Source organism: Carassius gibelio, chromosome B24, assembly GCF_023724105.1.
Source record: "Carassius gibelio isolate Cgi1373 ecotype wild population from Czech Republic chromosome B24, carGib1.2-hapl.c, whole genome shotgun sequence".
Classification (NCBI taxonomy): domain Eukaryota; kingdom Metazoa; phylum Chordata; class Actinopteri; order Cypriniformes; family Cyprinidae; genus Carassius; species Carassius gibelio.
The window spans coordinates 21,441,654-21,454,705 of record NC_068419.1 but is presented as its reverse complement, the minus strand read 5'-3'; the positions used below and the strand labels follow the sequence as shown (position 1 = coordinate 21,454,705).

The 13,052-nt window shown below is 34.6% G+C and overlaps 1 protein-coding gene across 2 annotated transcripts in view; it reads left to right on the top strand.

The window, feature by feature from the left end:
* gpr158a (G protein-coupled receptor 158a) overlaps positions 1 to 13,052 on the top strand; it is a 93,045-nt gene that overhangs the window by 67,642 nt on the left and 12,351 nt on the right. For both annotated transcript variants that reach the window (XM_052595355.1, XM_052595356.1), the window contains exon 6: positions 10,956 to 11,065. In XM_052595355.1, coding sequence (XP_052451315.1) covers positions 10,956 to 11,065 — 110 coding nt within the window. The remainder of the gene's footprint in view (positions 1 to 10,955; positions 11,066 to 13,052) is intronic.

Sequence of the window (13,052 nt, the reverse complement as noted above, 5' to 3'; positions counted from 1 at the left end):
TGTTATTATAATAGTTAGTACACAAAACGTAACAAGATCACCTTAAAATAAAGGCCACCTTATTTTATAACAATCCAATCCACCAAAAATAACAATCCATTGTTCTAAAATCGATAGTCCTTTATTGTTTTATGTTTTTATATGCATTGTAAGCATATATTGTAAAAACAATAATGCACTTGAGACCCTGCTGTATTGTGAAAAATACTTAAGCTGTAACAATATTCATAGGAATGGCCTTATTGCATAATTGAAATGCTGCTAATAGACTTCATAACAATTTTGTGTACTTCAAATCAGATGCAACCTTTCACTCATATTACACACCTCCATCTTCCTGAACAAGCAGGAATATCACTGTGATTCCCAGCACTTAGCATTGATTATTAATGGAGAGTTTAAAAACAAGGGAATGAAAGAGAGAGGTGGGCTTTGTATGCAGTATGCACTGGCATTTACTCTGGTTTGCTGAGGAGGGAACAGGCAGTCAGGTGGCTCTCATTAACAACTGGGCCTGTAGATTTATAGGTTGTATTGATGTATGTGTTTGTTTTTTGTTTTTGTTATTTATTTATGAGGACATTCTGATGCTGTGGTTATGATGTCACATGAGCACATCCGCATTTACATATTCACATATTCAGTATTCACCCACGCTATGCTGTGAATCTTGTGATCATCTGAAATTAAATCAGTATTGCAAGTTCAGATCAATGGACTGAAGATCTGTCATGTTAATTATTACTAAATGAATTTCAACTTGTCTCTTCTTTTCTTGAAAAAAAAGAAAAAGTCTGTGTTGCAATGAGGCACTTTCAAATGTATTAACCATCATTAATTATTCAAATGTTTGAATTGTTTGAAAACGAGGAGCAAACAATATGTGGACTAATACCCTTTTCTATGAAATCCAATTTTTTTTTTTTTTGTTGCCATGAAAAACCTTAAATGACCCTAAAATGATGAGAACAATTTTACAGCTCATAAAAGAATTAATGTAACAGCTTTTATAAAATTATAAGCCATGTGTTTCTGTTGATTTCATATCCTCTTCCATTTTAATTGCCTTAAAGGGACGAGTATTTGTTTGTTTTTTATTTGAATTTATGAAATATTATATCGTCGCTGTCCGATGAAAACCACGTATGTCCATTTTGCCGATTTTGAGATTTTTTGACGGATTGAATGTCCAGGTTCATTTCCGTATACAGTATGCTTCACATATCTAAATGGCCAATGAAAAGTTGTGAAATCATGTCATCTGATTTTCACGTATATCCATTTGGTGTCAAAGCTGTCAATCACGCCGCGTATCTCCCGCCCTGTGGAAGCATCTCGCCGGTCTCGTAAAGTTTCATCGAAGCTCAGCACTGGATACCCGAATAACACCGTGAGGTAAAGTAAATAAACATAGCCTGGTGAGACAATGACTTTCCTTCATCGAGGTAAACGTTTCCCCCCTGACGCCAGACGTACGTCTAGGAGTGACAAAATTACGGTAGGACTGTGCAAACAAAGTATCTGTCTAGCATTACCATGTCAGTGTTAGGGGTGTGACGGTTAGTATATAACCGTGAGTTGAACACTGTCATTAGAACTTTATAACCGCCAAAACCGTGTCACTAAAATATTTTTTACAAACATTTTTTATCAAAAATTATTTTCATTTTTTAGATAGGATCATCAGATGCGCAATATATCGGGAGACATGGTTTTTACCACTTAATGAAGTTTTGTAAATCGTCAGACATGATATTTACCACTTCATTAAATTTTGCTTTGTAGAAAACCTTTCTTAAAAACGAATTTCGTTTTGAACAAATTTTATCTTAATTTTAATAGATGTTTCATCAACCAATTGCATGTATTTTAATAAATAAAAAGCAAATATAGCAGACAATGATAACCGTGACATGGAAGCACTGTGAACTAGAGCGCATCTCATTGTAAATGAAATTCAGCGTAGGCCTATGCCTCATACTCTAGCATTAAATGTTTTTGCTGCATCCTTTCCAGAACAGACAATTGCTTTTTTTTTTTTTTTGCGGCTCGCATCAGCAAAGCATAGACCGCAAAACAATCAGCGGATGGCGGGCGGGTGCGGCTTTGAAATTTGCTAAAAAAAACTTTGGCTCGGATGATGAGTTTTGTGACAGATCTCCTTAATAAACGGAGGTCTGAAATCTCTGCCCCTTTACCGATCAGAGCGCGCGCTGAAACGGAGTTAACCCGCTATCTCCAAGATCAACCAATTGACTCTACGGCAGATCCACTAGCATGGTGGCGAGACAATATGAAACAAAATGAAACACGTATGTCCATTTAAACTCAATTTTGGTCAAATGTGGATTATATCATTACACTGGCAAGAATATGGTTACATGTAAAGATGCCGTACCAAGTATGACAACGCTACATTCAACTGCTTTTGAAATACAGTGTTTTTTTCACTTCCTGAAAAGTAACCGTTTTGGACATACGTGAGTTTCATCGGGCAGCGACGATATATTAATACCTTTATTCAGCAAAACAACATATATATATATATATATAGAGAAACCTGATATATTGGATTGGCACATAGAAATACTGAAGACTGCTGAAAATTCAGCTTTACCATCACAATAATAAATTACCTTTTTAATCGAAAACAGTTATTTTAATAAGTAATAATGTTTTACAATTTTACTGTTTTTACTGTATTTTTGATTAAAAAATGTTTTATAAAAAAAATTTAAAAAATAGCCTCTGTGATCACAAGAGACTCAAAATCCCAGTATAAAGACACAAAACTTTTGAAGGCAGTTATGCTGAATTCAGTTATTCAGATGACAGTTATTCTGCAGGTTAGGGAAAGGGTGAAAAAATGGAGAAACTGAATCAGAACCATTCGTGATGCATGAAAAAAAAAATCTCTAAAATTCAATGTTGAGCCGTTATAGGTCGTCTAGATGAACTGATTCATGAATATGCAGTAATATAAAGTTAGTGCTGATCATGCATGAGTGTTCTCTGTAGCAGGTGTGACCCAACAGCATGATGGATGAGAGCTCTGTCAAATCCCCAAAGACGAGACATGCGTCAGCTTCCCCTCTGTGCACCGCTCTCTCTCTCTCTCTCTCTCAATAAGATTCAGTTTTTCTGGGAAGAGGGAAGGTCTCGTCATTAAGTTCCTCTCATCACTAATATTTAGAGTGGATGTAAGTGCCCCGGGCAAACTGTGGAAATGTCAGAGCTGTCTCTTTCCTTTTTTCGTTTCGTACTGCCCTGACATTCAGCTAAACCCCTTTACCGCAAGAGTGAGGTTTTAAAGTTTTTTTTTTTATTATTCATTTTTGGTATTTTTAAGGTGTTAGTGTCACAGTAAGTGCTAGATATGATATTTCAAATATTTAATAATTATATGTATTCTGTGTATACATATACATTTTTTTGATAATAATATAAAATATACATTTACCTTCTTGTGTGCCTGCAATATTATATTCATGTTACTGTTCTTATTTTGAGTCGAATTGGCAAAAATGGCTATTTAGGTGTAAATATAGTTCTTTTGATAAAAAAAAAAAATCACTATTTTAAGTTATTAGAGAGTAAACACACTGTATTTATAACAAGATCAGATATCATATAAAGGTTGAACAATATGAAGGCTTAGGGATCGTGTAGTATTAGATAACTCAATGTTTTTTCTCAACCTGGTTACCGTCTGGCTTTCCATCGTCTCTCGCCACGGCAACTGCGTTTTGTGTTCTCAAGCCCTCTGAGGAATCATCCACTTGAAGCACTGTGTGTTTTGTAACGCTCTGAGCGCAGTGAGACTTCCCTGCAGCATGTAAAATACAGTCTCGCCTCACCGATCCAGGCAACGTGGACTTCCGTCGCCTCCTCTCGGCTTTCCCCCACAGAGTTGCGGCACATCCCTCGTCTGACTCAGAGCTAGTGAGCCAAAATAACCACGTGCCTGCATCTTTTTCCACTGCTGTGGGACGACCATTAATGCTTTTGCTAATCGGATTAGCACGAACGGTCCCGAAAGGGGGGTCGCGGCACATCTGCAACACACTGATAATTACGCAGCTTCAGATGTTTGTTCTTCTTTGTCTTTCATGTTTTGGATGGGGCTCTGGTGCTGACACACATCACACACACACACACAGAGGTCAGGTTACATTAATTCTCATTGATCTTTGACTGATGTACGTGTGGATCAACTTTCAACTGGCCACCAATGAAAGTCCATTATGCATTGCTGTGAGTGGCATGGAGGAGATGATAGGTAACACCTGTTTTTTTATTTTTCTTTATGTAAGCTGTGCACAATTTTCTATACGTGTAGAACATTTCTTGGATAAGCTAGTACTATTTGCAAATATGTGCTGTATACTACCAGCGTGCACTTCTGTAATGCTTCCCAGAATACAGTTTGCTTTACTTGACCTTTAATTTTTAGTGTGACAAATTAGAAGTTCCTGCTAACTAAAATTTGTACTAAGAACATTGTGCTAATGTTCACAAGTTTTAAAAACAATTTCATAATTTAGCAAACATTATGGGAACAGTACTTTTAAATGTTATCTAAACATTAAAAAAAATGCAAACATCCAACTAAAATGTACAATTTTGTGCATTTTGAGAACATTATTAAAGAACAGATAACGCTGAATCAACATTCTTTTAATGTTACACTCTAAAAAAATGCTGGTTTAAATACAACCCAGTGTTGGGTGAAATATGGACAAACCCAGGAACTGACATTTAACATTAAACATTTAACATTTAACCCAACCTCTGGGTCAAAACAACCCAATTCCTGGGTTTGTCCAGATTTCTCCCTGCACTGGGTTGTATTTAACCCAGCATTTGTAGAGTTCTGGATGAATGTTTGTTCATAAGTTTAAGCAATCTTTGCAGAATGTTAGCAAAACATCTGAGAACGTTCCCTTGTAGCTGAAGCAGTATCATTTCATCACTTGACATTTTTTAATTCTAACACATTTTAACACAAAAAGACAAAAAAAAACTGTTGATTACTTCTTTCAATATTCCACACGTCCTACTTACACTATTTTATGACGTAAGCAGTATCAAACTAGTGTTACATCCAAATATTCTCTATCATGAAAATGTAGGCAAACCCCCTCGGATAATGTATTATTTCTAATAGTAAGAATCTTAAGTGCATTTCGAATTTATTATTCTTCGAGCAACACACCATCAGTCTACCTGTCTAAAATGTTCTACCTACATTTTTGCCAAACTCCAAAAAATTACTTATACATTAAAAGTTCACTGTAGTTCACTGTAGTGAAACACTAACAACTTTTCATATAAATTATTATTGCAGGGGTCAAATAATGTAAATGACTTATAAAAGACTTGTTGTAGTAAACTTGCTCGGTAGCTCACGTCCCGTATAACACAAGTCACAATAAAAGAGCTCAAGGACTTGTAGAAACTATTTAAATTATAATGGATGCTTCAGCAAAGGCATTTTTCATTCATTTTTAATCTCATTCAAGGGATAGTTTACCCAAAAATGAAAATTCTTTCATTAATTGTTCTCCATCATGTCGTTCCAAACCTGTAAGACTTCCGTTCAAATTTGAAACACAAAGATAGTTTTGATGAAATCCGAGAGCTTTGAGACCCTTTATAGACAGCAAGGGTCCTACCATGTGCAAGGCACAGAAACATTGTAAGTACTGTTAAGTATTGTTAAAATGGTCCATGTGACACCAGTGGTTCAACCGTAATTTTACAAAGCTACGAGATTACTTAGTTTGTGCTCTCGGATTTAGGTCTAACGGGTTCGGAACGACATGAGGGTGTGTAAATAATGACAGAATTTTCATTTTTGGGTGAACTAACCATTTAACACTAACTCTTTAGGGTAGGGTTTAATGTAGGTGGTGTGTCATTTTCAAACGTGATAAAATGTTATCCTTTTACAACCACACATCGGACATTTAATTTCCACACTTAACCAACATAAGAAATCAGTGCCCTATTCATGTTTTTCTGTTTAGACAGAAATTTATAATGATGTACAGTATGTGCCATTTTATACCATTTTGAAACTGTCACAAACTGTGCAAGAAACAGTGTAATATCATTTTGCAGAAATGTCACCACAGGCACGTTTTTCCAATGATCCTGGGTTACGCTAAAGGTAACGAGAGAAGTTGCCATATCCACAAATTCATATTTATAGAAATAACCAACTAATGTGACATAATACTGTAGATCACATGACAATGACAACATGGAAAATCTACTGTAGTATATACTGTTTGCATTCATACTGCATTTTTTATTAAAAGTATAAAATTGATGATCATCATTACTGTACATCCTGCACACGCTTTGACAGAATGCAAATTTTACACTGCTGGACTATATTATGTGCAATCTTGTAGAAACAGCTAGTGTTTAAACTGTGTATTGTTGCAGACTGTGTACTGTTTCATATACAGTTTTAAATTATTCAGTATGTAGTGCATATAAATCAATATTTAATTCAATTCTGTAATAAAGCAGTTTCCTAAAAACACACTGCAAACTCAAAATATACATTCAGTACACAGATGCAGACTAGCCCAATGTGTTGCTAGTGTGTTGTCCCGTGGTACAAATTTAATGTACTTTATTTCATCTGTCTGGCAGATACACACTTCACTGGTGAAGGGGCGATAGAGTTATCTTCTTATTTCTGTGTCACTACATCGAATACGCTGTTCAAGTTATTATACCCATTGACAGTTTAACTAACTTTCACTTGCTCAGCAAGATTCTCTTCGAACTGCTGCTTCACATTAGCTGACCTGAAAAGGCAAACTGAATGTAGAAGATGACAGTTTATGCTAATGCTCACCCTAGCTTCCTTTTGCCAGAAAGCTGAGATGCTGTGCATACTTGCGTTGCACTATGAATTGCGTTTTGACACATTACAGGCCTTTGAAACACTGCGGTTCTAGTCACTCCTGGAGTACATTATAGATATTGCTGACAGGGTACAGGTTTCAACAGTGATGTAACTTAAGTTGAGATGAATATTATGCTGACAATGAAGTCATTTTTGAGAGGAGTGCTGTTTACTCTGCATCAGATATTTATGAGGAGGTGTAAAGTGTTAGTTTTGCATGGTTTGTCAGTGACTGGTTAAAACTGTTCTGCTGGAGGCATGTGGTACTCCCAGTTCTAATTAAGAGCTGGCTGACTGGATGCTCCCCTGACAACCACAACACACACTCACACACTTCTGCCAAAGGATCTTAGGCAGCTATTACACACACACACACATACACACACACACACACTTCATCTTAAACACATTCCTTCCCCACTGGATGTTAAAATTGCATTTAAAGGGGTCATTACATTTATCTGAGTTTAGCTTTCCCCATCCATTCTCCACCCTCTCTCTGATCCTTACAATTGTGCAGTCATTTTTGTCACTGCACCTTTAAGAAACTTTTTCTATGTTTTTTTTTTTTTTTATGTTGTTAAAGACCTGCAGTCCTTCCCCAAGTGCACACTTTGGTGACACTAGGGTAATGACCATCTAACACAGTAATATACACATAAAGAGTGTTGGGGAAAGTTACTTAAAAAAAAAAAAGAAAACAGTAATGCATTACAGTACTGCGTTACTTAGGTACTTTCTATTTAAAGTCATGTGTTATGTCCATTTTTTGTTACTTTTCCACATCTGGGATGAGCTTACTTGTTTGTTTTTAATAAAAAAAGTTCAATTTTCTGAGCAAATGTGAAAGTACTTTTATACCTAAAGTGAAATGAATAAGCCATGAACACTGAATCTGATTTTGTGCAAGTGAGGAGAAATGCATGTTCATATTTAGTCTAGAAGTACCTCTGCACTTTTGATTTCTCTCAACATGCAGTCAGGAGAGCTGTCAGTCAGTATATTGGACAAAAAAAGTAACTTAGTTCAAAAGTAATGCGTTATTTTAATACTTACATAAAAAGTAATCTGATTACATTACTGGTGTCACTTGTAATGCGTTGCCCCCAACACTGTGCATAAAGGGCGCCTATGGAGTCAATATAACGCCTTATATATATATATAATACATATTTTTCATGGTCATATCTATTAATTTTTTTCAACACTGCTTTTATTTTGCGTGTCAGTCTAGTTTGAGCTTGTGATACCATAATCCCTTTGCACTTCACTTTTCTGCGCCTCTTGTTTTGTGGCACTGTTTTGACGTGGGGGTGGAGTCAAGGGACGGGGGCGTGTACAAAATGCCTCCCTGGAAGTGACGTCATCTGCCCGAGACGCAGCATACTTATCCAGGTCCTGTCACGATGAGCAGAGGCGTTTCTTTTTATTCAATAGCATTAAAACATTTTGTTTTTGTTTTATTAACTTTACTAACAAATGTATATGTGTATTAGCAGCATTGGCTCAAGTTAAAGAAGTTGTTACCTTGAACATCTACTGTTTATTTCTCTCGATGTGTACACTTTTATAGCACTAAAATGTGTGTATTGTTCCATTTGGTTAACTACAAGTGTTTGTTTAAAAATTCTTAACTTGTGGGAGGACGCCAGCGCACTGAAACGTATAGATAAGCGTACTTCATTTCTTTGCGTATATAAAAGGCGTTATATTGACTCCATATGCGCCATTTTGACAAAGTCAAATTTGACTGATTAGTATTAGCAGTTAGCACCTGCTGGTAGATGCCATAACTACACCATTCTAGTGCAACAGACCAGGGCTGCGTTTCCCCAAACATCCTAAGCCCAAGTACATTGTAAAGACCATTGGTGCTATTTTATAATGGTCTTGGGAAGCAGCGCAGGTATGTTATACCTCTTTGACTGCTTCATAAAATAATATTGATGGATAAGGAGCTGCTGCTGTGATGCGATGACTAAAGCTTTCTGAAACAGTGAATCGTAGTTACTTTGAATCAGTTCAACCATTTACATCACAAAATGATTCACTGCGCTCGAAACACAGAGGACATCTGCTGGTGACACGAGTAAATGCAATGGAAAGACTTGAGATCAAAGTAGCTATAATGACACAATGCTTTGAAAATTACTTCCATGTACTTTATTTAATAGTTAATGAATGTTTTTCTTTTTTATGTTGTGATAACAGTTATGAAAGGGCAACATAATGTCTATAACTGAAGGATTGAAACTTCTTATTCTGGTTTAAAAAAAAAAAAAGCTTGACATAACAAATTCAGCTTTATATATATTTATATTTATACATCTATATATATATATCTATATATATCTATATATATATATCTATATATATATATATATATATATATATATATATATATATATATATATATATATATATATATATATATATATATATATATATATATAATTATTTCTGTTTTACCTTTTATGTTTTGGTGGTAAGACTTTTAAATAGCAGTTGTCGATCTAATTTCAGTTGGATAACTATAGTCTCACCCTTAAATGAGTTACCAATGCTGAACAGCTTCTTATGTTGACTTTAAATGATGTGCATCTTCACTATTTGATCATGTCAGCCTCTAAGATTTGTGTGGTAGCTGTAGAAGTGTGTTAGAGAGCTGTGGGGGTCTGCAGGAGCCCCCCTACGGATGTGCCTCTGTGTCTGTCATTAGTTTTCCTCAACTTAATTAAGACAGAAGAGTCCGTGCTGGAGCAATTCATCTGCTCGGAATCATTTTTCCATAATAAATCCAATAATAGAGCTTCCTGAGAAGTGAGCAGACTGTTGTTATTAGATTACACACAGAACGTCGCATCACTGTTTGCACATGGAGAGATTGAGCGGAGGCCAGCGCGGGGGGGACAGAGGGGGCGGCACAGCTGTGAGGTTCTGCTTCAATTACAGTTCACCTTTAGTGTCTCTCTCTCTCTCTCTCTTTCTCTCTGTGGATGCAACGGAACTGCGGTGATGTGCTGGAATTCTCAGTCAGATTCCTTGGCATCTGACGGGGTTGTTTGGAGAACTATGACAGATAAGATGATGGATGGAAAGATCAATGAAAGCGCACATCACTGACACATCATAGAGCGTGTTTGCATTTTGAAATAGGTTTAAGGCTCATTGCAAGTCTGGACTGAGTGATGAACAAAGAAATGAAAAGTGAATTTGATTTATGCATCTTCATGAGTCCTCGGGAGAAAAATTATTATTAAAAGGATGTTTAAGTCTTTTTGTTTGTTTTGTATTCATGTGTGTAAATTTCATGTTTCATGTATAATCAATTATACGCATTAAAAAATGCAATGAAATTTGACAGTTGGACGAAGCATAACAAAATAAAAAAAAAAAGAACATAATGTGCTACTCATGGCGCAAGATGCTAAAAAACAGTAAGAAAATCTTCTTTAGCCACAAAAAGGTTGCAGACATTATTATATACGGGGCTTTTATTATGTACATACATGCAAATATTATTAATTAATGAGTATATGTAATTTATTTGATTTTCTATTTTTTTCTATCGCAGCTTATTAAACTGTGTTTACTGTATGTAGTTAATGGTGTTCTTTCATGGTAACATCAAGACTATTATCCATTACTTTTTCAAGTGGTTTTTAATTTTTTAATTAAAACAACACAGAGAACTAACAAATATTGCTACAACTGTGATTGCATCATGTTATAATAATAATGTTCATCGTCTGGTTGACTACGTCTTGTAATAATTTTTTACTAATAAGCTACTACTAAATATTGAATAAACTTTATTTTCTGTAAAGTTGCTTTGCAGTGATTTGTATCGTAAAAAGCACTATACAAATAAACTTGAATTATAAAATAAAACTACTTTTTTATCCTGTGACCATCAGTCAATGACGAAACAGTAGGGGTCTCATATCAAGCATCTTCTTATCTGAATAAATAGATTTCTAGATAATAAAATAAATGCATATTCCTTAAGTGCCTATTAATTATCTTCTAGGTGGTGATTCTGTACTTCCAGCCGAGTGTCTTCCGCTGTATTCTACTACGATGGGTTCGTCTGCTCGGATTTGCCACTGTCTATGGAACGGTCACTCTCAAACTCTACAGGTACGACATTTATTACATTCTAAAAGATGAGTCACTCTTCCAGATACCTGTAGAACTCGCAGTGGTGTTGTTATTTTGGTCACAGTCTTAGTTATAATGAATTGTTTCGATTGATACAAATCTTAATCCTAGGAATGGCTAGAAAGAGATATTGAAAATGACTTATGTGAACGGAGAATGACACCCTGCAGTCAGTGATAGTTTTGAGATTGATGCCTCTGCTAAATAGATAATCTGCTTCAGACAAACACACACACACAAATACGCGTGCAGCTGTGCACACAATAACACACCCACTCATGCTGGATGACTCACAGACCACAATGTTATTAAATGTCACAACTTGCACTTTCCTAATATGGCCGATGAGGTGGAACCTGCTGAGATCTTTGCCATTTCAGAATCAAGCCTGGAAAAAACAGTAAGGCTGGATGGGTGTCAGGTAGCAGATTGGATAGTGGGCGAGAGAGCCAAAGGCTGGGCTACAGCGACCGAACAGTCAGCTAGATGCATCTGTTCCTCAAGGGCTTTAACCATTACTAAACCAAAATAGAAAAATATTGACAGCAACTTAAAATTATGCATACATTGCATTTTAAATTTAAAAAACACTTCTTAGTATTAAAACTATATATTTATTTTTATATATATATATATATATTTTTTTTTTAAATTTTTATAAACAATATTATGCAATTTAAATATTTAAATAACTGCATGACTTTGTAAATCATTGTGAAAATGAAATATCCTCAGTTTTATTGACTGTGCTTGTACTTAATTGTAATTTTGTCATTCCAAAATCAAGGAAAAATAAATAAATAAATTAATTAAAAAAAAGCAAGATTCTCCTATGATTCTGAACCATGCAAAATAACGTAATTTGCTACAGGCTGTAACAAAATATTAATTGCTAGAGTCTATCTTTTTTTTTTAAGTAATTTGAATACATTATTAAAAAATATTTGAATAAATGATTCAATGACACACTTATAAATACATAAATCCTAGTATTTCTGTGATAATATGAATGTTGTAAGACATATTAGAAATGGTACTGTATGGTTTAAATGACTGTTTGTGAAACTGTTTCATACCTAAACATGATAACTGCACTCGATACTGCAATATTTAGTGCAGCTCTACCTATGTGTAATTGCAAACCTACAGTATATTATCTGTATAGTACATCACATATAGCAACGTTTCAATAGAAATTGCATTAAAGAATATTTTAGTTGCAACATAAATTTTTGTCAGAACATTAAACAGAAACTTTAATCATATTTAAAAAAACAATCAAAATAATTATATAGAAGTAATGTATTAGTGCTGGGCAACGATTAATTGTGATTTATCGCATCCAAAATAAAAGTTTTGGAGTACATAAATACATATGTGTGTATTTATTATGTATATATAAAAAACACATACATGCATGTATATATTTAAGATTTTTTTAAATAAAATTATTAAAAATATAAAATTAATTAATCTTGATTAATCATTGCTTAGCACTTATTAATATACATAATGTCTTATGTGGGTCAAAAATACTATAACTGCTTATAAATTAAAACTATAATGTACGTAAATTGTATTGCAATTAACATGCACTATACAAAAACATTACATTTGATTAGTACTATGTAATCACACTTAATTGTTACAAGGTTACTTGAGGCATTTAGATGAATTGTTATTTAGATTTTGGCCATCACATCAAACACTGTACTTTAACTTTGTTATCCCTATTATATTCAATAAAATGTTCAGATTCAATTAGACTATTATTTGATAAATACTTTAGATGCTAAAAAGAAGGTCAGCATAGAGTGGCTCTCTAATGCACTTTTCTTACTCTTATACAGACTTAATTTCCTGTGTGACCTTGCAGCATTTGCCTCTCCTGATTTAGCTGCTGTGAAACCCTTTTAAGCACAGTTAAAGTTTATATTATCCCTAATTTCCAATTAAGTTAAGCATC